The sequence below is a fragment of the Phodopus roborovskii genome, unplaced genomic scaffold, assembly GCF_943737965.1.
Source record: "Phodopus roborovskii unplaced genomic scaffold, PHOROB, whole genome shotgun sequence".
NCBI lineage: Eukaryota > Metazoa > Chordata > Mammalia > Rodentia > Cricetidae > Phodopus > Phodopus roborovskii.
Window position 1 is genome coordinate 652949 of NW_026126511.1, and position 26676 is coordinate 679624.

The 26676-nt window shown below is 36.5% G+C and overlaps 1 protein-coding gene across 1 annotated transcript in view; it reads right to left on the reverse strand.

The window, feature by feature from the left end:
* Positions 1-26676, reverse strand: part of Itgbl1 (integrin subunit beta like 1) — a 172912-nt gene that overhangs the window by 48000 nt on the left and 98236 nt on the right. The window contains exons 5-7 of the mRNA XM_051195187.1: positions 24994-25134; positions 22481-22621; positions 12208-12354 (exon numbers count right to left, since the gene is read on the reverse strand). Coding sequence (XP_051051144.1) covers positions 12208-12354; positions 22481-22621; positions 24994-25134 — 429 coding nt within the window. The remainder of the gene's footprint in view (positions 1-12207; positions 12355-22480; positions 22622-24993; positions 25135-26676) is intronic.

Below are 26676 nucleotides of genomic sequence, written 5' to 3' on the forward strand. Positions count from 1 at the left end.
TAAAATTAAATTTCCAACAGAGTAGAAACGAGTGTCAGGTACTGTTGAGTGTGTGAAATATGCATATATGCATGATGGAAAGGACTAGGGAGAATGGTTGGAAGTTATTTATATCCCTCTCCACTCATGTGTTTGGTGAATAACATAAAACATCTCTTATTTGTGGTTACCTCAATTGGAATTCTGTCACTTTCATTCTGAATTAAAATAGATGTTGTGCAATTTTGTGTGTGCTGAACATTATAATTAATGACAATTAAAAATATAATCAAGGAAGGTAGTTCCTTTAGGTCATAATAAAATAACAAATGTTTAGATCTCCAAAATCAGGCTTCCAATTAGAATAATTTGGTATCATCACAGCTTCAGCATTGTATTTCCTTTAGTGATAACTCCTGGATGATTTCTATACCTATCAGGCACAAAATATTATTTCCCTTGCTAGATCCAGTTTACAGTATAGAAACCAAACCATTGGCTTCAACTAGAAAGTATAAACAGTCTATGCAAAGAAGTAAAATAATTACCACCCAAATTATATATCCATGATAACTGCAGAGAGTTCCTCTGGACTTTTATTTCCATTGTTTCAAATGAATGTATAAGTAAATGAATACACATTGAACAATTAAGTATAAGCCCAGAAGGTAGCCAGTGGGTTAATTAACAACACAAGCTGTTAATGTAGGGTTTATAACACATGAGTCCATCTGCACTACCATTTCCTGAGGTTATGTGCCTATCAGAAATTTTATTTAATTTAGACATGTCTCACCTATTCCCAAGTAACAACAAAAGTCATAGTTGGAGTAATTGTGCCATATATATATATATATATATATATATATATATATATATATCAATATCAAAGGCATGGAGGAAGTGATATCTCTTAATTTCACATTCAATCTCTATAATTATGAGACAACACATTTCTGTTACTATTATCAATTGTTTTTCTAATAATTTCAGCATCCATAGGGAATCTCATGTAAAGGTGAGCTGGGGTTATACTGAAAACAATCCACTACAACTATAAGGGAGGATGGTGCCAAGGAGACAGACAAGTCCAGGAGACCATGAGATTGGAGAGGGTTTCTGGGGAGGCATCTGAGGACAAGCAGGGCTCCTTTAGGACATTTTCTTCCTTGTACTTTTCTCAGGTAGTCTATGAACAATGTTCACTGATACCACTGCCAGCCCTAAGTAGGCTAAGTGTTCCCATGAGCATGGGAATCACTTTGTTGTATTGTCTCACGGTGTCTACAACAAAACAAATCACACACACACACACACACACACACACACACACACACACACACACACACACCAAGATAAACATAGCTACGAAGCTGACATGCCCCAAAGCAAGCAGCTAACCAAATGTAGAGCGTAGGTTGGGAACATGCCAGGTGGATTGATTGTGGTGGTCAGCTAGTCCTATCTTCGATTAAATAATGGAGAATGTGTTCAAAGTAGGCTTTACTCAAAATTATCCACAAAAGCCTTAGATTTATTCACAAAGAGAAATCATGTCCCTATTCGCAGCTTGAGGAAATATTTAGAGAAGGAAAACAATACAGAAACAGGCATCAGTTTGTGAGTTTGTGCACACAGGTGCAAACACAACATTAGTAATAACTATTACCACGCCTATTTCAGAGGAGGAATGGTTGAACGCATTCCTCCACATACTTATTCAGTTCTAAAATTACCAGTGGAAAAAAGTCCAAAGTGTTTTTTTTTTTTTTCTGGAAAACAACAACAACAACAACAAAACCTGTCAGGCCAATTATCTTCTGTATTGAGTTAAATACCATCACCCTTGTTGTCAGGCTTAGAATGGGCTTGGCTCTTCTGAGTTCTTTCTGTGTTGCTGTGTCTCTGTTTCTGTCCCCCACCCCTCTCTTTCTCTCTTCCTCTTTCTTTATCCTATTCCCCTGACTCATTTTCCCTACTTATTCAATGAAGCATGAGAACCCCCCCCACCAAAGCTGTTAAATCCTATGCAACACTTAATCAACCCCTAAGCCCCACCCACTCATCAGGAAGTAGGGAAAACAACTCAGCACCAGCCCTGTGCAGCCAGCTTGTGCCCACTGCACAACTCTGCAGAACCATGATTCTTAACGTAGATGCATAGTCCAGTAGCCCAGGGAACTTTGAAAGTTCTCGATCTCGAGGAAGTACAGCGCACCTAACAAACCAGCTGAGAGTTGACAAGAGCACCTGAGTCCTCACATCCTTTATGAATTATTTTCAGACTAATTCCACATCACTTAGAAATCTTCCAGCAAGTTTCCATCACCCAAGTCTAAAATTTTTACAAAACATGTTTTGTTTTAACCCCAGGCCGTCTCCCCTTGGCTCTCTCTTGGTTCCCTTCAGTCAGGACTTGCAGAGAGGCTCCCTGGTAACACTTTCAGTGCCTTGGCAACCTAGTAGGACATGAATAAACAAACATGTGATGCCAGAAAGATGACTGAGTGAATGAAAGAACATTGACCTTCTGTTGAATTCCATGTCCTTGAGATCAGGTACTTACACCCTTGTAATTCCTTACAATTTCAGTACTGATTTGAAGTTTGCAAAGAAATTTCATAGCAATTATTTTAACTGTGGTTATGACAACAACTTAGAAAAAAAGTGAAGAACCATTTCATAGGATAATCTTTTGAAAGAGACAAAATTGAGGCCTCCCCAAAATCTCAAAACTGCATAGTGCCCAGAATCATTCTCCTTTGATCCTGCCTCCTCTGAAGTAAACGCCATAGGTTTGCAAGTTGATTAACTAGGTTACACAATGCTTATGTAGGAAAGATGCAGTACTGGCAGTATGTTCCAGTTTTGTTTTTGAATTTTTACCAAAACTGGAAATTGGGGTCTGTAGACATTGTTTTCAGAGATCCCTAGTGAGAAGCTGCAGTCACCAAGCACTAATGAGCATTGTCAGCAGACATTGTATCACACCCTATGCAGATGGATAATCCTTCCAATATTGTATTTGCTAGTATGAGCCTAAGACTGCAATCCCTTTGGACTTCTCTCTTTAGGTAACAAAATTATCTGGAATAAAGTGTCTGGAGCACAAAGTAGGTCACGAGTTTGTGACTGTCTCTTCTATAATTACAATAAACTACACTCAAGAATGTAAGTCCTTAGATTCTGTCTCCTCATCATAATGGAAATGCTCACTCACATTATCCACAAACAGCCTTTCTACAGCATATCCAGAGGCAGCAGCCTAACAAACTTTCCAAAGTACTGATGCAAATGACATTTTGTTTTTCATTTCACATCCCCATGTCTTTTGGATAATTACCATACAATACTGACTTTTAAGTAAAAAACTTGGCAAAGCTGTTAATGTGGTGGTAAAAGACTACAAGGCACCTTGGGATACTTGCTGTTTCATCTCTGGGACTATCCAAGCTTTACAAATATACCTGACACATTATGCCAGACTATTATTTACAAGAACCCACATGGCATGAATATTCTGAATGGTAAAGAGGCTAAAATTATTTCAAATCTTAGATAGGAAGCCAAAGAATCCTGTCTTCTCCCTTCCTCCAAGTAAAAGGCACCACATAACAAATACATGTTTATGGAAAAGCAAAGTCTCATTTATCTTAATTGTTACATTTCAAATGAAAGGGTATCACAAAAAAGAATGCATTACTCTCAACCCAAAAGAAATACTTGGTATGAAGCAGAGAATAGAAGCACATGTGGCTCATACACATGATCCCAAGTCAAAGAGGTGGATGATGGGGGATGGTTGTGAGCTCTCGGTCCCTCTGGCTAGCTGTGCAAGTCTAGACTCAGAGCTGACTTTAAGATAAATGAGAAGTAACAAGCAGAGGGTCAAAGGGAGGCACACAATCTAGGGATCTAAAGGCCAAAACACAAAGTCACATTCATACACTGCGCTCTTTTTCTGGCGTGACTCGGACAGGAGAGGATTGGGTTGAATTTCCTGGTGTTCATCTGTCTAGGTTGTAAGTTATTTCTCCCTGAATAAACATCTATTCGGCCTATTTGTTTATCCTGATCCTTATTTACCGCAATAGTGCTTATGTACAGAAGTCAGGGGACAAGCTGCTGAAGTAAGCTATCTTTGCCCTTTGAACTATTGGCAATTGATGGCTGCTTTGGGGAGTGTCAGTTTTCTTAAGGGATTCAGCCCCTGAAAGGCTATCCATGCTTCCCAAGGTGGTCCCAGATCAAGCAGACCAGAGTATTTAAAAAGAGAGCCAGACACGATATCTGGAGAAAAAATAAAGAGGAAATAAGAGAAGGCAGGATGGGGGGTGGGGGTTGACCAAAAAACATGACATGCATGTATGAATATTAAAATATTGTAAAAGACTATAATTTCATTAAATATTTTGTATTTATCATTTGCCATTTGTCATAACAAAATCCTAGCACTGTAAAATTTTTCCTATACCAGTCTAAATAGGAATTATTTCAAAACTTACAAAATTATATATTTCCTGTGCCAACTATTGAAGCTTACCATTATAGTAGTAGTTCTCAACCTTTCTAATGCTGCAACCATTTAATAGAGTTTCTCATGTTCTAGTGATCCCAACCATAAAATTATTTTCCTTGCTAGTTAATAACTGTAATTTTGCTACAGTTATTAATTGTCATATAAATATCTGATGTACAGAATAGTCTTAAGTGATTCCTATGAAATGGCCATTCCACCCACAGTAGGGTCATGAAATATTGAATTATAACAAAGAGGTAGTAATTATATGTAAACAAGACAAAGACTCTTTCAATAAAGCTTACTTTACAAAAAAAGAATATGAACCTACTAGAACTTGATGCCTCACTTCTGGTTTAGCACAGAAATAAAAGGTCAGGTGATCAATAAATGCTAGATATGGCAGGCAGTAAAACTGTGAACATATGATTCATCTGTTGTCTGTGCTATAGAATACATGGCCTACTGAATTTCTGAATTCATTTTGCAAACACAACACAATGACTTGGGCTATTAATTTTTAATAATGCTGTGCTGTGTGTATCCAAAGAAGGGAAACATAGGGTCCTGAACACCTGAATGATATAAAACTTAGACAAAGAGTTGGTACACTCTGCCTCATTGACTTCAGATTAAAGGGAACATCAATTGAAGCTGCAATATCCTCAAGACCATTACTGATAATCAGATGAGATCTTTATCTCCTGAAAATAATTGGCTTGCCTATTCATACTAAATAAAATATGAAAAACAGTTTCCAGAGAACCACAATCCAGCCCCACTATGATTTTAGTATTTTCACACAAATAAATATGTAAATATAGTAACAAAGTGGTCATGGTTGTCACACATTTCATTTTAAGCTTGCTTAAAGAAATTGGAATTGAATTACTGACCAATTTTCTATTTTCATTTCAAATAAGTTTTGACAGTATTTGCTACAATCTTTCCTAGAAATTTTATTTAGCCAAAGAATTTCACAGGTTTTCAATTTACCAATTTACCAAATAAAAAATGATTTGAAACATAATAAAAATCTATTTATTTGAATCAATTTCTATCTTTTATACAAAATATTCCATTGCTTAGATAAAACATTTAAATAAGAATAGTGAGTTGAACACTTTCAGAAAAAAAATAACTATCTTACCTGGTAGTGACACAATTTTAGGAGCAATGGATTAAGAAAATCTCAGGTATAAGTAGAACTGTTAGGTTTAATATTTGTTTACTAAAGTATTTATGATGGTTACTCTTCATTGTCCAGTTAAATCCTAGAATTACCTAGAAGGTTGGTGAGCCACACAGATGGTTGTGTCTGGGATATGTTCCAGGGAAAACTAATAGAAAAGACATGTGTCAAATATCACCATTCTTAGGTCTGAATAAAAGGGATAAAGAAGAAAGCTATCTTAGCCACAGCATTCACTTTCCCCACTTCATGGCCCACCATGCAGTGAACTGCTTCAGTCCACCATAGAATTTCTCTCTGTGATAGATGGAACTCTGAGAATAGACTCCTCCTCCCTTTAAGTTCTTCTGTCTGGCATTCATGTCACAGCAACGAGACCTAATACAGTGTTTTACACTATATTGAAAACCACGAACGTGTGCTTTGCAATGACTTCTTTTTCTCTCTGTTGCTTAATATTAAAATAGTTAGAGAAATGACAAGATAAAAGAAAAAACAGAGAATAAAGAACATAAATAATCGTTAGCTGGAAAAGGGAGTCACTGAATAAACACTTAGTCTTGTATTAACATGGATCATTTCTACACTTTTCAGCACTCTGCTTTCAGGTATATATATTATGCCTTCATTTTAATAAACGATGCTTTATAATATAACTGAGAAAGCCAATAACGAATTTATCACATCTTGCCCCTATTTCTTTGTCCATCTTTTTGAGGTTACAGAACATCCTAAAAGAAATTCAAAACATAGGAAGGAGGCTGAACACACCTTCTGTAGTTCTTGTTAGGTCTTAATCTTTTCCTTTCTAAAGTCTATTTAATAATATTACATAAATAACAATTATATTCAGAAAGTTTGATAAAATACATGACACATTTGTAGCTTAAAGCTTGCTAATGAGTTCTGGGTACAAAGAAATGATAAATAGAATCCTCTCCTCCTGAACACCATTGAATAGATCACTGCGTGGTAACAGAACATATAAAACACAAAATAAAATCACAAAATCGGTGTGCTCAGCATTACACAGAAGCTTCCCAGGTGGTCCAAATTTGATTTACTGACAGTATTATGTTTGTTATATTATGACAGAATCCATATTTTTGCCCCCTGACCACAATCATCACTTCCTTTTCATTTCTTAGTTCGTGATAAACCCTGGAAGTGTTAAGTTCAGAACCATTTCTCCTGGTAAAGAAGAACTAAGAAGTTTGTTTACCAGAACCGTTTCTTCCTTGTCCTTGTCTACAGTTCATAGGAGACTAGATTCAAAATGATAGACTTTAGTGTATGTTTGCCATTCCAATGTCCGTGAGCACTCCATTGCACAGCAATCCTCCAGAGAACTCAAGTAGAGTAAATTGGACCCTATTTGTTCTCTCCAAATGTTCTGGCAGGATCACACACAAACCCTTGTCCCTTGGCCACTCAGTAAATTTCCTACTGCTGCTAAGTTACAGCATCACTGTTAATTAAGCCACAGAATAAAGATAATCAAAATCACTACATGGGGTATGGTGCTTAATTGAAAATGTTTGGAGGACTTCTCATATTGTAACTTTCTGTTCCAAATAAATAGCACATCCCTAAACATGAATTCCAAAATGAGTGATTCAATGTCTCCTATCACATGGGAAATAAGATTCAATGGGACGCAGTATAGGTTGAATGATGTTTATTTAGAGAGAAATCACTTACATCTGAAATAGATGACTGCCACAGGTTCCCACTCCAAGGATGCTCTCTGCAGCCTGACCATGAAGCAAGAGAGTGAGCTGGGGTCCAGGACCCCAGATCTAGCCTCTCCAAAGGTCACGCATCACCTGTGCCCACACCCCAATGGGCATGGTCAGTGCAACAGTGTAGGAGGGTTGGATATCTCACTACAATACCCCTTTTCTTCTAAAGAAAAGATTTAGGCTTGATACAAAACTATATACAAAAACTATATACAGTAAATATCAATTATGGTCTAGAAGAAGGAAAAGTAAGAACATACACACTTAAGACCTATGCCCCAATGAGCATGGTCAGTGCAACAGGTGTGGGCAGGGTGGATATCCCACTACAGGCCCCCAAACAACACAACATAAAAATCACACAGGAAAACAAAAATCAAGTGTCAGTCTGTGGTAACACACTCCTTTAATGCCAGTATTTGTAGTAGGATCTTTGAGTTCAAGGCCAGCTTGATCCCCAAGATAGCGAGGGCTACAGAGAGACCCTGTCTCAAAAACAACAACAGTAAAAATATGTTTCACGAATGTAACTCTGGCAAATTAAGAAGAAAATATGAAGCTGTGTTTTTTTTTGGGTTTTTTTTTTTTTTTTTTGTAAAAGAGATAAATTATGACTTCAGTTGAAAAAATCTACAGATGGTGAGAATGTGGCATGTTATTACTCTTTGAATATGTGTTCCTAGGGTAGGGAAAGCTTGATTAATTCATTAATTCAAGCATACTAATTGAGAAAAATGAGGATAGCATTTCCGTTTTCTAGACAACAAAATATGAAATAGAGCAAGTTTCAATGTACCATTTTCTTAAGTTTTTCACCATTTCACACAGAGGTATCTGTTTATGAAGGTTTTAAGAACTGAGATAAGAAAAGTTTTAACAATTCTGATGAAAAAGAACCAAAGGGCAAGGAAGGCAGCCAGAAATCTCAGGGGACTATGATACAAGGACAATTCACTATTGATGATCAAAGACAGCAGACACTTTAGATACACTGAATAATAATGTCTACAGATAGGTTATAGACATTGATGCAAGGAATTTGCTAAAAGTAAGAAATTTATAACACAAACAGCAAAATGTATAAGAAAGAGCTCTCTAAATTACCACGACTGGTGGGCAAGAAGATCCTTTCTTATGCTCCCAGTAGGAGGGTCTTCTAGTACAATTTTTCTGGAGAATATAAATTGTTTGGCCATGTTTTACTAAAAGTATTTAACCCATTTTCATTCATTCAGATCTCTTTACCTCTTTATAGTTAAGAAGCAGAACTAAAGATTTATATGCACATTCTGTTCCAAGAGTGTAATTTGTGGCACAAGATAGAATAAACAGCCACATGTATTTCTAAGAAATAATTATTTATTTTGCTACAACTAAAAATCTTAATTACTGTGCAACCAGAAGGGTACAACTGTATAATCAGACAATAATTTTCAAGATTGTCACTATAACAAATAAAACTGCATTTAGTTTGTGTTGAATAACAAATTGATGTGGTAAAGGATTAAGCAATTTTAAACAACACCTCTAGAGTCCAGAGCACTGAATCAGGAAATTATATGACACAGGCAGGCCTGGAACTTATTATATAGTTTCAATCCACTCACTGTCAAACACAATTAACTGTGTTTGTTTCTATTTCGTTGTTTTTTGGGGAAATTACAATGAAAATGCATTCAATACTTTTTAGCACTTTCTCTGTTTAAGTATGTTCACATAATTAACTGTTTATGGAATAGCATAAATACTTAATTTCTAAGATACATACATGAAAATTACATTTATTTTTATTGAGTTGTTACTACAGATAACACATAGGGTTATACACCTTAAGTATTTGTCTACCCATGTATTTAAGGGTATGAGAAATTTTTGTTCTGATTATTGATTTATTCTGGCCTAGTTTTACCCCCTTAAATTTGATTGGGAAAAACTGTATCAGATAGGATTTTAGATATTATAATAAGCATGCCCAAAATATCAGTTACTTGAACAACGAAAGTTTCCATCCATGTTACACACCATGGGATTATTAACAGAGCTGACCTCTGAGACCCAAGCTGAGGGACCAGCACTTGTCTCCAGCACATCTTCAGGGGGAATTAAATGGCAAATCCTTCCATACCTCTCAAAGCTTTTGCTTTGGAAGGAACACACATTAATTTTGGTCTTAGTTTTTGAATAAAGTCAGAATCATATACAAGAGGTCCTCAATAAAGTTAAAAATGCACTTTTAACTAGAGAAGAGTTTAAAGCTAATATGTAGCCTATCTAAAACTGCTTTTAGTTTTTAATAAAAAAAATAGGTGAAATAAATGAAAAGTGGCCGCTACTGAGATTCAGAAACCAAGATGAATAAGCTTACAGATACACCAACTACAAGGAATACATGTACTTCAACGAAGTGGTATCTACAGGCAATGGAGAATAGAAGATAAGAAATTACAGACTGCATAAGAATTTGAAGAACTTCTGAGGCATCTGATCTTTAGACAGAACAACTCCACTTACTTATTGCCATCAAAAGGAAGAAATACAATTTGATTTCCAGTGGGACATACACCTGCCCCTATAGAACATTCTACTGGGAATAGTCTCGCAGTAGGTGGACTGATAGTGCTCTCAAGCTTGAGAATTGATGGTGCTTGTAATTGTTTTTTTCACTCTTGTAATCACAGCTGTGGTGGGTATTCATTCAAAACTGTAAAACTGACCCTTTGAAAGCTTTCATATGGGATGTTTCTGTCAGAGACACCAGTCACAGTGGCATGGCTCACAGATGAGCACGACAGAAAAGTGCACTGACCATGGATTCAAGTGTTAGATGGGCTTTTGTTTCTTAGTTTCCCTCTCAAACTTCCACAGGGAACAGCTCACCCACAAATACCTCCATTATTCTTAAGGAAACTAGTGATGTGTATTATTTATTTATACAGTGCTTCTAGAAGCTTGGTCAGGTTACACATGTGTATTCAGCATCCTTTTGATACAATATATTCTAACTATATTCTGCTCCTCTGAAAGTGTACCTAAGAAGTTATCCTTGAGAAACATGGGAAGTCAGTGTGTATTTGAAACCAAACCTACTCAAGCTTATTAAAGATTAACACATAATTCCACAGAAAATTCCTTGTACTTGTTCTGCATATTAGAGTCTAGACAAAAAAAAGTGATATATAAATTTAAAGAAAATTTTAGATAGTTACAAATAATTTAGGAGGTTTTCATATTTATCCATTATACAAGTTGTCATTTTTAATATCAACATGGATATTTTAATAATTTTTCAGGTTTTTGTTTGTTCATGTTCTATTTCTACTAGTAAAAATTATTTGATATTTTAAACCTCACAAAATGTACACTCTTGACTTAAAAAATTCTTTAAGTTCTCAACACACATGCATACCCTTGTCCTGTGTTTGGGACCATACAGCAACAGCAAAACTCACCTTAATATTCTAGAGTGAAAACAACTGGAAAACGGTTCTTAGAAATAAAATATATTTTGAGATGGTGCTATTTCCACATTTCTCTCAAGATTTCCCCTTTGGAATTATCCCCATTACTATAATAAAATGATAAAATATAAACATTTAAAAATAAATAACAGGGACACTGCTTGGTTTAGCCTGCCACACTCAATTCTGTCACCGAACACAATGATGAGCCTTTCCAGAGTGAAGGTGGAGAGATTATGTCAGTTCCCAGCTGCAGACTGAAAATGTGGGTGACAGCTGTTTGAGGGATAGTACAATTTCAGCCTTTGGAATTCCAGAAGCCTGACAAGATTGCTCATCCCAACATGAAAATATTTTAGATTGCATGGAGCAAAGTCTCCTGTCTAGGTTATTGCTAGAAGATGGGGATATTTGGAATATCCTCCTACCCATACCTCACCAGCCTATGCATAAAATGCATACAATTAGTGTTCATAACTGTATCATTCCATGATTATATAAAAATCTCATCACTTTAAATACTAAAAAGTTAAACTTCATGTTATATGAAGTATATCTTAGTAAATAAGCACATTAAAAAAGAAGAACATAACAGAAAATCACATTTTTTTTAATCTAAATTCAAGTCCTTTTCCATTTTCTGTCCTGAACCAAATTTCTTGTAGTCTCTACAACCAGCTCCTCTAAAAGCATGTGTCAGATTGACTGTTATTCTCAAGTGAGGGATGACTTCATACTTCGTATTTTGATGGATCAAAAAGGATATTCTTCCAGATAAGTTTTCCCTTATCCTGGTTTGTTTTTCCTGATCTGAGAGTAAAAGCACACTCGAGGATAAATTACTTCTCAAGGAGCAATGTATGCATGCATTTTTATACAATGCTTTTCCAAGTGAACAATACCCAACAAATAATGGTATTGAGTTTCATAAATGTCACTGGGCAATCAGATACTCGAGTTAAGAAAACTTTAAGCAAACCTCTCAACTGTGTTTTTGTTGTTTTTTTAGTGTATTTAACTGAATGAAGCTAAAGTGAAATTCAATAACCTGAAGTAGAGAAAACTCTCTCTCTCTCTCTCTCTCTCTCTCTCTCTCTCTCTCTCTCTCTCTCTCTGTGTGTGTGTGTGTGTGTGTGTGTGTGTGTGTGTGTGTGTGTAACAGAAGACAAAAAGAGAGTTTACCAGTTATGAAAGAGCAACATTATTCCTGCTTTCAGTGATCTCAGCTACTTTCTTCATAAGGTGCATGTGGACAGCATTCATTTGCCTCATGCTGTTGGCAAGTAATGGCGATCCATGGCAATTGGCTTCACTCACCTCTTCCAGAACAAGGCAGTTCAGAGCCACTCTGGCACTTCCTGGTGCTCTCCTCAGCTGACAATAGGCAGGACCTTGGGTGCTCACAATTCTTTCCATACCAGCCTGCTCTGCAATCACATCGTCCACAGTTACACTGCCCATGACCTTCGTAGTTAGGGAGAGGGGGAGAGCACACAAAGCTTATGCAACCAGAGATAGTTTATAGCTTTTATTCTAGCAATGACTTTCAGGAGTAAGACATGATCTTAACTAACACATCACTAACCATTAAGGCAAAGGAACACTTTTTTTCTCAAATTAAAAAAAAAAAACTGATGTACATTAATGGATCACAAAGAACAAACAAAGAAAAGCAACAAGTATGGATAAAATAAATGGCTTAATAAAGTTTTGAATTTGAGCCTATCAAAGTTTAGATAAATGTGATTGTATTGGTCTACTAGGAAGTCTATGGATTTGCCTATTAATTCATGTAAAGGAGAATAACAGGATACAGAACCCAATCATCTTTTGAAGAGGTTTTTGTTCGTTCTGATGATTATATATATATATATATAATGTTTTAATCCATGGAAATGAGCATAGTGAAAGTACATAAAAGTGATGCTGTTCTCCATATACTCATTATGAGTATATGCCATAAACCTAATGACAGATCTCTCACCCAACACAGGTGCCTATGAATACTCTAGATCTATCTCTGTACAAACCTAAAGTTCATAGAGCACAGTAATTTGTATTCACCATGAAGAATGCTATGACTTTTGGACTTATCTGTAACTTTAAAAATTTATATGCTTTGATAAGTAATTCCCATTCTTTGGTGTTTGGTAACCACCCTTCTATTGTTTTTAAGAACTTAATATTTGGAGGCTGGAAAAATAATTCCACAACAGTTAAGAGCACTTGCTAATCTTCCAGAGGACCTGGGTTAGCATTTTAGCAATGGCATGATGGTTCACAACTATCTGTAATTCCAGTTCCAGGGGATCCAATGCCCTTTTCTGACCTCTGTGGGTACCAGGAAGGCAAATAATATATGTACATACATGCAGGCAAACATTCACACAATAAAATAAAAATTGTGCAACTCTAATAAAAATTATCTAACATTTTTAGATTCTGTACAATTATGTTCTATGGCTACTATATTCCAGTTAACATAATGTTTTCATGGTCCAGTCATATTATGCAAATGCCAAATTTCTTTTATGGAGAACATTATTCTACTATATACATCTATATCTATGTATAAATATATCCTTCATACAGTCATCTAGCTACTCTTATTAAGATTTACATTTCATAAACCATTTAGTTCTGTGGCACTTTGCAGTTTATCTCAGCTTAAGAAATTATTAGCTATTAACTGATTATTAGTTTTAACTGTCAACTTCACTAAGCCTAGGGTCACCTATGAAAGAGTCTCAATTGAAGGATTCTCCAAACAGATTGATTCTTGGGCATGACTGTGGGGGGCTGTCTTGATTTTTAATTGTTACAGAAGGACCTAACCCACTATGGGCAGAAGCATTCCCTAGGCAAGTGGTCCTGAGCCAAATAAGAAAGATAGCTAAGTGTGGGTCTGTGAGAGGGCTGGCAAGAAGCCTTCCAAGTCTATGATTTCTATTTCAACTTATTGCTTGACTTACTACCATGATTCCACTCCATGGTGCATTGTGACCTGGAAGTGTAAGGCAAACAAACCTTTCCCATTCCTAAGTGGCTTTGGTCAAGGCATTGGTCAACTACAACACCATCCTTCTTCTCGATGAACACAATTCATTCTGCTGTTTTACAGGAGCAAGTGGCTTTAAAATATTTGGACACAGGCAAGAGATTAAGTTCAGGGACTGTTAGATTTGTAAGGACACAGTACAGGACATGCTGCCATTTGTAGACTAGTTGACATTCTTAACAGTGAAATTGAGGGGTGGTTAGATTAAAGGAGGAAAAGTCTTACTTTTTCTTGGAAGTTTTAAAACTGTAAACACCTGAGCAAAACACCTAGTAGATGAGAATGTGGTTAAATACCTGTAGTTGTGACCCACAGGCATTCACAATCAGGGAGAATCTTCCCCCACCCCTGAGGAAGAACCTATCCAATCCAGAGAAGGCAAAAGAAGCAGAAACCCTGGAGGCAAGTGCAGAGAGAAGGCAAGGACTGCAGAGAGATAACGTTGTCAAGCTGAAGTCAGAACACATGCTTAAATCTTGTAATGATTACTTTCTATCTGAAGTTCATTTATATGGCAACATTAACAAAGAAGATGCAGGTATGATAGCACATATCATTAATGCAGAACTGAGGATACAGCAGACCAGGCAGGCAGATGTCTTAGTTCAAGGCCAGCTTGATCCTCATAGGGAATTCCAGATCAACTAGAGCTACAGAAAGACCCAGTCTTGGGTGGAGGAAAGTGGCATAAAAGAGCCTAAAGATGGCCATAAGTTATTAAGAAGAGGTTTTAGAGTTAGAATCTGTTCCAATCACTAACAAAAGAAATTATATTAATTAAAGAGGGCTTAATGCTATTTTTATTCATATTTTAAATTACATTTATTCAGCGGGGAGCAGGCATGTATACCACAGTGAACAAGTGGAGGTCAGAGGCCAATTTGAAAGGAATCTGTTATTTTATTCCTTAATATGGGTTCCAGAAATTAAACTAATGTAGGGCTTGGTAGCAAGTGCCATTTCCCACAGAGTCATGCTATTGGTTCCTCAATGCTGTTTAACAAATTGGAAATGCTTTTCACCTAGGAAAAAAAATCATGTTGGGAATTTTTCCATTAAGCCTTCATGTTCACTTTCTGTTTCATACTGGGTCTATTTTATTCAATAAATTTTTATGACATGGGATAATGTTCTTGTACACTGTAAAGATTTGTCTCTCGTATTAATAAAACACTGATTGGCCAGTAGCTTGACAGGAAGAATAGGCGTGGCCACCAAACTAGTAGAATTTTGGTAAGAGGAAGGCAGAGATGCAGTTTCCAGCCAGATGCAAAAGAAACAAGATGAGCATGTCTTACTGAGAAGAGGTACCAAGCAATGTGGCTACACATAGATAAGCACCGTGGGCTAATATAAGTTGGAAGAGCTTATTAGTAATAAGCCTGAACAATAGGCCAAACAGTTTATAATTAATATGAGCCTCTGTGTGTTTGTTTTCTGTGTCCTTCATGGGGCAGAGGAAGATGTAGTCTGTGATCTGCACCACAATGTCTGGTGTGCTTGCAATATTTGGCTTTGTGAAGATCTTGAGGATGACCCTATAAATTTAGATTTCATCCCCAGGCATTTCAACCCTAGCTTTCGGCAACTCAAAATCCTCTATAATCAGTTATTTACTCAGCCACATGGGTTCAAAGATAGTGTTGTGGCCATGACTGGCTCTGAGATCACAGGCATTGCCCTTGAACAGGAAGTACCAAGGTGGGAGAATACTGTCTGGATCAAGATGAATGCTCACTCTCCTGAACCATCTGGGTATGTATATGTGTTTTCTTTTTTCAGTTTTTCCTAAAGGATTCAGTATTGGCCAACAATGTTTAATCTAGGAGACATTAAAACAGGAGAGCAGTGCATAAGTCATACAAGATGTATGACTTCTCAAGATCTGGTGAACATACAGCAGCTGGTGTAAAAGAGGAAATCTCAACATGGCATATCTCTGTGTGTTTTAATGCAGGGGAACAATATATACTTCATCAAATATAGCAGTGAGGAGCACACAAGAAGTAAATATAAGAGTCATGGGAAAGTTTCTGTAAACCCAGCCTGCAATGATGAAAAATAGAATTAACATTGGCAGTGCTATGGCTTCAGTCTGTAAGCTCTGTACTCTGGAGGCCGAGGAAAGATGACTGTTTCTGGCTTAATGTCAATCTGTGCTTCACAATGAGTTCTAAGCCAGACCTGCCTGTAGAGTAAGACTAAATCTCAAAATAAATAAAGAAATAAAAGTGTACCCTTGACTAAACATTTATTCAAGATTAACTATTATAATTTTCAAACACGATTTTTACTTTCTCAGTAGCGAAAAACCTTCTTGTGTGTTGATTTCAAGAAGTCTGTTCTATGATGTCAAAATAGATTTCAGAGTTTTAGCGATTTTATTCCAAATAAAAATTTGGATTTTGAGCCATATAGTCAGAAACTTGTTTAGAAGTGTAAAGCATTGACACCAGATTGCCAGGAAGTGGCTGAGTCAGAAAAGCACTTGGAAGTGCCACGGATTGATATGATCTCTGAAGCAGGCACTAATGCCTACAGAGGAAACTATGAAGTAACAATGTGGCCTCTCTTCTGGAGTTGCTAATTCCTCAATTCCAACCAAAAAAACCCAGCTAAAGAGAAAGGGATCATTGAGGAGAAATAAATTCAGGAAGAGAAAGGCTTGCGTTTGATTAAAAACCAAAACAAACAAACAAACAAAAAAACACAAGAATTTAAAGTAAAACAATCTATTTGGCATGAGAATGAACTGGTTAGTCTGTTTAACACACTGGAATATATTACTAGATCTTTTAAAGGCAAATATGGAAGAAAATGCTTAAAACAAATAAAAATAGGTGTTTGCCATTGACTTAAATGTGCCACCGTCCTTTCCTAGGCCTCATCAGAATTTAATCTGACTTTCAAGTAGAGAGAATTTAATACCCTGATCACAATGTAATGCTTCCAGGCTGGTTTGTCAAATCTGTGTATATTTTAAGCCTTTAGGAGTTAGTCTCATTTCTTCTAATAAGTGTTCTTTAAACTGCATAGGCAGATCAACAAAATCGAAATGAAAGATGCAGGATGTTATTATTTATTTTCTGATCTCAACATCAAAAGAATTAAAATGAGAAAATCTTTCTCAGATACCCTGCACACATATGTACATGGACAGACACACACACACAAACACACACCTGCACACATATACATGTACACACATGCATATACACACACATGAATATATGCATATGCATGTGTACAAACACATTCACACAGAGATATGTTTGAGTATAGTCTACCTACTGCAAATGTGACTGCTGTCCAGGCTACCACCCATGGTCAAGAAGGTTCACAGCATGACTCCTAATCCAGAAATATGATGGCCATGCAGAGTAGGCACCACAAATTCTCAGACTATTTTAGGATGAGTGTAATACCCAAACCCACATTTCATTTGTGGATTATGTTCACTTGAGTTATAATGGCTATATTCTAAAAGAACTATCACTCTAGGATATATTTAGTTAAAATTGTTTCAAATAATTTTTTTTTTCTCCTGGAGAAAATATTTCCTTCCTTTCTTTTTTTTAAAAATCTCAAGTAAAATTTATTCATTCTATGTGTTTATCATAATATGTATCTCAGTACCATTCATTCCCTGTCCCTTCACATCTGCCCTCCATCCTTGCATGTTCCTATCCCCCAAATTAAACAAAATCCAAAAGATAAAGATAAAGAAAATAAAATGAGAAAAAATTTTAAATGTAAAGAATTTAAAATCTTACCATGAAAGTTTTAGTACAACACAAATCAAGCCATATATTCCTTTGTCCATACATCTCAACTTGCAAGTTTTCATTGCAAAGAGTCATTGGTCTGGTTTGGGGCTCCTGGAATCCACTACATATTTAGATGCTGGGCTCTCACCAGGACTCTTCCTGGACAGCCTGCTGGTGCTCTGTGTTATGGAGATCCTGAAGGTTTGGGTCTGTGGGTCAGGTCCCTTGAAGTGCTCCTAGATATCATAGATGTGGTGGGCAATGGGGCTAGCCACATCAAAACCCTGGGTCTAGGCCTGGGCAACCATAGGGTTGACCCACCACATGAGAAATGGTGAGAGCTCTCTCTAATACCCAGGGATGTAAATCTTAATGGTTACAAGTAGATGCTTAAAGTCAACACAAAGGCCATCAACAGGGAAAGTCTTAAGGGAATAAGTTGCACTTGGCTAATTATTTATATAATGTGTTATTATTTTTAATCTATTTCTATTTTTTTTCCATTCAAGGCAAGGGAAATGCTATGTTTAGCTATTTCCTTCCATGTTTTTCTTGATGCTTTCCAATCTACCTTTACAAATTTATCCAAATAATACAGATTTGTTATATTTCACTCTTTTACAAACTAATGCAGTCCACCTTATGCTTCCATAAACTTGGTATACTGAACAAGAAGGTTAAAAGTTAAGGTCTTCTGGAATATACTGTTCTAACCCAGGGGTTTGGGAAATAAAATGGTGGGTAGTCATTCAAAATCTTGGAGGTGGAGAGGTGACTATATATAGTTCAGAGATATTGCTGTTCTTTGAGAAGAGCCAAGTTCAATTCCTAGCACCCATATTGGCCAATTCCAATTGCCTATAACTCCAGTCCCAGAGGACACAATGCTCTATTCTGGCCTCCCATGACATTTGTGTACATAATGAGCACATGCACACACACACACACACACACACACACACACACACTCCAGAGAAAAGCAGAAAAAAATAGCTATTTCTAAAATAAAAAAACAGAGTGAAACAAACACAATAGACAGTACTAATTTTGATTTTCAGCTATACCCTTGTCAGTTCAGTCATATTACGTTCTTACTTTGCAGAAATCTCTGGAGCATATTGATGTATTGATAATTTGTTCTTTCTGTGTGATCACAAAAAAAGTATTGGAATACTTGATAATCAAATGTGTATCACCCTTCCTATGTTATGGTTGAAAGAGGCAATTAGGAAATCTGTAAGGTCTAATGGCACTCAGCATAATACACAGAACTCAAAAGATACAGTCAGAACTCAGAAATCCTCTAGCCCTAGATCATCCTGAAGTTCAGAAAAGAAAAAAAATGAAGGAGCTTTGTCAGAATTTGGGCATCCATAGTGTAGTCCCTCTCACCAAAATAAGTAAAATTGAACAGTATCATTTGTATATGCTGCAGACTAAATCACACCAATGCTTGGGCTACATGTATTTTTAGATGACAATGACCAGGTGAGTGCTGTCAAAGTGCTTAATCAAAGTGAAATCATTCCCTCTTCTGCTAAAATGCAGATAATGTATCCCTTCCTGAGTTGGTGCAAAATTCAAACCGAATGAGCTGTAATAGTAGAACTTTGCAAGTGTGTGACCAACTAAGGACCTCTTCTCATGTGAGCTTCTTCTTTTTACATTTTTTAAGTGTAGCAGATAGTTCTTCCTGCAAGCCTGGTCCCATAGCTTTGTCACCCCAAATGAACACTCAGAAACATATTAATTATAATACTCTTGGCCAATGGCTTGGGCTGTTTATTGGGTAGTTCTGCCTTAATTATTAACCCATAATTACTAATCTATGTGTTTCTACATGGCCTTATTTTACCATAGAATGCCTGATTCGCATCGTTTCTTCCCAGGTTCACATGAAGACTCTTCTCTGTCTATACCTCCCAGAATTCTCCTTGTCGTCTATCTTCCTGCCTGGTCAATCAATGTTTTACTCATTAACCAATAAGAGAAGCATATATACAGAAGGGACATCCTCATCACTTAATTGTGGGAGCCACACTGGCCGTATTTAAACCACTTCAGCCAAAGAAAGAGAAATTACATATTGATGTCTGATTGATCACACCACAGCAGACCATGGTCACTTCTCCCTGCCACCCCCCTCCCCGCCTTTATCTGCACCCACAGTATGAGGCCACATATGAAAGATGAAACATTCTCTCTCTCCCCCCTTCCAATCCCACCAGCCACGGAGCCATAACTGCTCAACCACTTTTCTCTACAATCTACAGGTTAGGGAAGAGTGGAAAATAAGAAGAGAAAGAAACAAGACATAAGGGCATGAAGGGGTTAAGTTGAGAAAGCATGAAATCCTGGAGACACTTCATCTGCTAGCTTACAAGAGTAGCTCTAACCCTGAGCAACATACCACAGGAAACTGAGTTCACAAAAGGCCAAAAGGGTCAACTGTGGTATCATTTCTCACCTTTATCTATTGATCCATCTCCTCAGAGTATTAGATGGAGGGAGCAGTTCACAGTACAATGAGTGATCACTACAATGCAGTAATTATGAATGACTAAGTCCATTCAGATATCAGGATCAAGATCATATAGATCTTACAAGGGAGAGTGAGCATATACCTTATCAATATGCCACAAACTCTCTCTCATCTCCATATACATATGTGTATGCATGTATGTGTGTGTGTGTACATCATGTTTAATAATTTAATTTGTTTTCTCATTTTATAAAGTTTTAATTCATATTTGCCTCTAGAAAGCATTAAAAATTCAATGGTTTTTCATTATAATTTTAACTTTTAAGTCAATGTTCAGAACCTTAAATTCTCAATTTTTAACCTCTGCTGCATTCAATACATTTCAAAAAATAACATCGTTGGCCTGCCATTAGTCTCGCAATGTCCCAAAACAAATGTGAAAATTTCCTTCTATACCTAACAATTGTAAATGGTGCCAGAATTTAGTCAGATTACCAGGCTAGAAATTCAATGATGGTGACCATCTTCTGCCTACATACATCACAAGCTTCCCGTTGCCTCTATAATACTGTAGTTCTACAACAAGCCTGCATTCCCTTTAGTAGTCTACTACTTTCCTCCAACACTCGCATCACTTCACTCTTGTCCCAAGCAAGTATCATATTTCTCCCCTCCTCCTGCCTGGGATGCCATCTTTAAATTTCATTACCTGAAAGCCTACACTTAAAACAGAATTCCACATCTGTGTCACAGTAGCACCTAGCCATGCATGTGCACCTCTGTGAACACACACATCTCCCTAGTTAGAATACTAAACAAGCTCTTATCTCCACAGCTTCCATGTATGCTTAGCATAAAAAAGCACTCAATAACTGCTAGCTTTTTAAAATAACCAATATAGTGACACTGATGATACAGGAGAACACTCATTACATAATAAGTAACAGAAAATTTCTCTAAATGACTATGAGTAAAATAAGATCTGATGCTTTCAGAGAAGGAATTCTTACAGGAGAAAACTCTGGAAGGTTTTCCCCAGCCTTTGAAGTTACACAGTCATGATTAGGTAAGACAACTGTTTTATCTCCCTTTGCTGGAAAATTTTCAGGAAACCAGAGCAGCTTTCTGTCTAACTGCATGTACCAAACAGTTGCTAAAGAGGCAAACACACATAAAATATGTCTGTCTTATTAAGCAAAAGAACTTTGCATCTGTAACTTCACTCTGCAGAAATGTGCACATATGTGTATGGGTGTACATACCAGTTCTTGTATGAATAGTAACCTCAGTTACCTTCTATAGCTCTCTGACTTTTTCTTTGAAATAGGGTCTCTCAAGTGAATCTGGAACAATGCTGATAAACAGTGTGCTTTCCTCCCACTGGAGTTACAAGCACACAGCCATGTCCAATTTTATTTTATATTATTTTATTTTATTTTCTCATTTTTCAGGACAGGGATTCTCCATATTGCTTTGGATCCTATTCTGGAACTATCTTTATATATTGGGCTGGCCTTGAATTTACAGAGATCCACCTGCCTCTGCCTCCTGAGTGCTGGGATTAAAGGCATGTGCCTCCAATGTCCCAGCCATGTCCAGTTTTTTTTTTTTTTTGTTTTGTTTTTTTTTTTTTTTTGGTATAGGTGCTGGAACCTAAACTCAGGGTCTTTTCTTTACATGGTAAATGCTGCTACCCACCCAGTCAGATTTCTAGTCCCCAGTTATTTTCTGCTTGGTGAACTCTGTGAAATCCCAGGTCATGGTTACTTCCTTCACTGCTGAACTCAGCAACTGAGAAAAAGTCCACAAACTGTAATATAGTATCTGCATCATAAATATTTAAAATATAAAATGTTTGGTTCAATTAATCAAAAAAAATCAATTCTACATTGAAATAGAGTAATTTCAGTGAAAATTCTGTTTATGAATATATAATCCCCAATAACACATATAATCCCCAACAAAAGTCATAACTTTTGGTATATGTTTGTCCTGCTGCCTCTTGTTGATGGTTAGCATGTCTGCTAGTTCTTCAGTCTCAGATTTGAATCAAGCAAATGTTTGGAGCTAATGGATATCCTCAGCAAGGGATCAGGCTAATTTGAAGAGTGTAGGTGGGTTTCATCTTGAGCCTGTGCAGAATGTCTGAAATCGCTAAAGGATGAGTACATCACTGAGAGGAGCCTTATGGATACAAATTCATTTTCTCTGTATATGTGAGAACAGATGCACAAAGAGGAAGTGAGTCTTTTATATAAAAATAGGAACCAAGAGCTACCTTACCTGAACAGAAATCATCAGAGTATCGATCATAAACAGCTCTACAGTCCCTTTCATCACACTCGCATGTGTCCCCATGAATGTCTCCCCAGTCCCCAGTCGGATCAACATCATGGCAAGAACATTCACCACAAACACATGTTCCTAGACGGGAAAAAATGAATTTCATGGGGGGGGGGTTTAGACAATACAAAAACTGTAAAGCATCTTGCATATTTATTACTTAAAATATTGATTCTTTTATATTTCAAAAGTAAATATGTCTAGATAAAATAGTATAAGAAAGTGAAACACCATCTAAAGTTGATGGCAGAGAACTCTTAATAAGCAAAAGTTATCTATAATTATGTGCAGTTATTTGATATGCCAGTAGCATTGTGTTTATTTCCCTCAAAGTTAATATTAAAACAATATATCGTCTTTGTCTGCAAGAAACTTAGAAACGGTTTGACCAAAATGTGAAGGCAAAGGTAACAGAAAAATTAGCAAACTCAAAAACCATCACAAACATTTTGTGGAATAAGATGTAAGTGACTTAAGAGTTTAAGGAGTTTTATGTGAATGAAGAGTTAGGAGTAGACTATGGCAATATACCTGAGAGGGGAAATGCTTTAGCCAGCCTTAGAAGTAGAATCTAAGGAAAGTGAATAAGGTAACTGGTCAGGGTGGCAGGAATCTGAACACCTATGAAGGAAGACTATACAAGTTTGTTAAGTCAAATGCAGCTGGATCAGAGAAGGTGCTTGGGACAGAACTGAAAAATTGTGACCACATAGGTGGGAGATTTTACGTTGGAAAGTAATTCATTGTCAATAATATTTTCTTTAAAAAATTGCCAGTGCTCAGTCTGTAGGTAACTGGCAAATTATTTGGGACTTAAAAAAATAAATCTCTTCATTGCTTCTTTAAATAAAAATCAATTTGAGTAATACTTTAAATTATAAAATAAAACCATAGGATATGAACAAATTCATTCTTATTCAGAATATGTGAAACACAATTATTAAATGAAATAATGAAACATACTTAATTACATGCAAGTCTGAAATTTGTATTGGGACCAAAACTGCCTACAAATACCCAAAAGACTAAAACCATGGAAGCAAGTTGTCCATATGTATGCATATAGAAGACAAAAGTACACCTACAAATATATAACCAATTCTTAGGCATCAAGTTATACAGTTTAAATATACCTAATGTAAGACAGGCAAAGACAAAGAACATAAAATATCATAGAGAATTAATGATAAGCATGATGAGGGATGACCTGGCAAATAAATATTAGTAAGAGCTGGGGGGAGACCATAACAGTGAGTTAAAATTATTTTGGATGCCAGGTTATCACTAGCAATAATGAATGTATAATCTAGAGGCTTTGAAGATGTGGGTGGATATACTGCAATTGTTGGATACCAAGCCAATCAAACACAAAGGATTTAGGCAGAAGAGAGGTGCTTATGAGGAGGCAGTTCACATAAACAGAGGGTTTCCCTTGTGCGTGTGTGTGTGTGTGTGTGTGTGTGTGTGTGTGTGTGTGTGTGTGTTTGTGGCCCCAAATTTCTGACTTCCATTTTCAACAAATTTTAAGTCTTTATATATCAATATTTAAGACACAGTATCAAGATTTCCCTATGAATATAGTCTATTAAAATGGATTGCACCTTTATATAAATTGTAAAGAAAGCTTATAGCTTTCTATTTCTAATTGTTTTAAAGGAAAAAAAAGGTCACTCACTTATGACCAATTAGTCAATGAAAAACTAGCATGGCTAAAGCTCACTGTGTAAAAACATATGTGACCATGCCTGACACTTGACTCTGATTTCAGGACCCACATGGTAGGAAGGAACTGACTGTCTCAAGTTGTTTTCTGACCTTCACAGGAATGCCACGACAAATGTAAGTTTTTAATTTTGATTTTATACCAGTAACTAATAACTATAAATTACATTTGATATCCATAAGTCTCCAAAACTTCTGTTTAAGGTCAGTCTACAATTCATGAAGCTATTTGATTCTTGATTTCTGGTATCTATTGTGTTCAATACCTTTTTAGTATTGCATTCAGAAGTTAAATTCATTTATACCAATTCCACATTTCAGCCAAGACGTCCATTAGCCATGATTAAGACAGGAGGGTTGTCTGACTGCCCTCTAGATAATCAAACACTCACAATGTCGATGGTTCTGTTAGTCAAGAGGCATTTAGCATACCATCTCTAGGAATTGCCTTTTAGCTGTGTGGTACCAGCTTTGGACAGATGCCAAAGAAATTCCAGTCCCCATGCTAACTATTTGCTCAGCAAAGCTTAAATAATGACACCCAATTTATTTTTCCTTATCTATTCAGGAAAGAACAAGAACATAAGGATTGTTGGTGTCAATGTGAATTTCTAGGAAAGTGATTATGGATGATTATGCTGTCACATTGAAGGAAATACATCTAGATGAGGTCTTAACAGTGATGAGCTGTATTTGCCACAGTCATGTAGTAACATGTATGAGGGACACACCTCTGTTGCTGCAGATTTTGCCATCTGGAGATGTGCATCTTCGCTTGCTTTCCCAGGGGGTGATGTCACACTGGAATTCGCATTTATCTCCATGCCAACCAGCCTCGCAGTAACAGTTTCCACAGTAACACTTCCCATGGCCTTTACCCAAAAAGAATTTTATATGGTGAGGAAAAAAGCAACTTTTAAAAGCAGCATTAACTTTCTTTCTTTTCAAAATAATTTTTTTTTTACCTTTAAAAATAACAAGGGCTCCCAGATTCTTGCTGAAAATAATCAACTTATGCATTTTTTCTCCCAGTTGAGCTTATATATTAGTACAAATAAAGGCACCCAATGTATCTTTGTTTTGGCCTACATGGAAGATGATTAAGGATAAAGTATTTGTAAAGAAATGACAAGAATGACTGTGAAAGTCCATTACTCTTACGTTTGAAGTGCATACATCACTTGAATGTATGCAAGCCTTATTGTGCAGATGTTTCTTCAGTCATTAAAATTGTTATTTGAAATGAACTATTAATATAGTAGCAGTGCCTGTTTACTTAGCTATGATTGATTTATGGCTGAAGCATTCTCAAAGTGGATGAAATATGTCATCTTTTTGTTCCACTAGCTGTTGTATTGTGGAATACTATTTAACTAGGGAAAGACGTGTTTCACCTTTTTTTTTTCTTCAGTGCTGCAAAATATTACTTTATCTGTACAAAGGTCTCCTTTGTTTGTGCTGCATTTGTTTAATTATGTAAAGATCTGTTGCATTTGCTTCACCTTCCCTGTCTAAGACAATTAATCTAACAAAAAGCTGAATGGCCAATAGCTAGGGATAGAAAGGACAGGCAGAGCTGGGAGGCAGAGAGAATAAATAGGGGGAGAAATATAGGTTCAGAAAGATCTAGAGAAGAAGGGAGAGTGGGAGACACCAAGGGTCAGTCAACCAGCCACCCAGCCAGCCACAGTCAAGAAGGAAGGAAAAACATATAAAGAAAGGAAAAAACCCAAGGCAAAATGTAGATACACAGAAACCGGGTCAGTTAAAAACAAAACAAAAGCTAGCCAGAAGTGAGCCTAAGGTAGGTCAAGCATTCAAAACTAATAATAAGTCTTCATGTCATGATTTGGGAGCTGATGGGCAGCCCAAAAGAAAAACTCTGCTATACTGTTGTGTTCTACCATATGGAAATTTCTAAGTTAAACCAATAAAATGCAATGCATTCTTGAACTCACAATAAACTCCCACTCTGGTGTCAAACAAATACAAAAGAGAGATAAGGATGTGCCACAATGCCACACTGCAAAGACCGCATTGCTATCATCTTCCACATTTTCATTTGCACAACACACCAAGCCATCTGCAACAAACTGCCATCACTACATTTCCATCCTGAATGTCTATATGACCCTCCACAAAATCCTCCAAAATACTCTTTATGTTAAGATTAATTTTATGTGTGATCTCCTCTTTATAATTATTTTACTCAAAAATGGAAGAATGACCTCTTCATTTTCTATTCTAGACTTTATTAATCATAAAAGTTTGCATTTTGTGAGACTGACTAAAGTATACTTCCATTTCCCTCTTACAGGGCGGTGGAAATGTTCCTGCTTGACCACTTTTGAATTGCTTACTGGTATATTTTTTCATTTAAACATTATGATATCACTTTATTGATGAGTTATAAT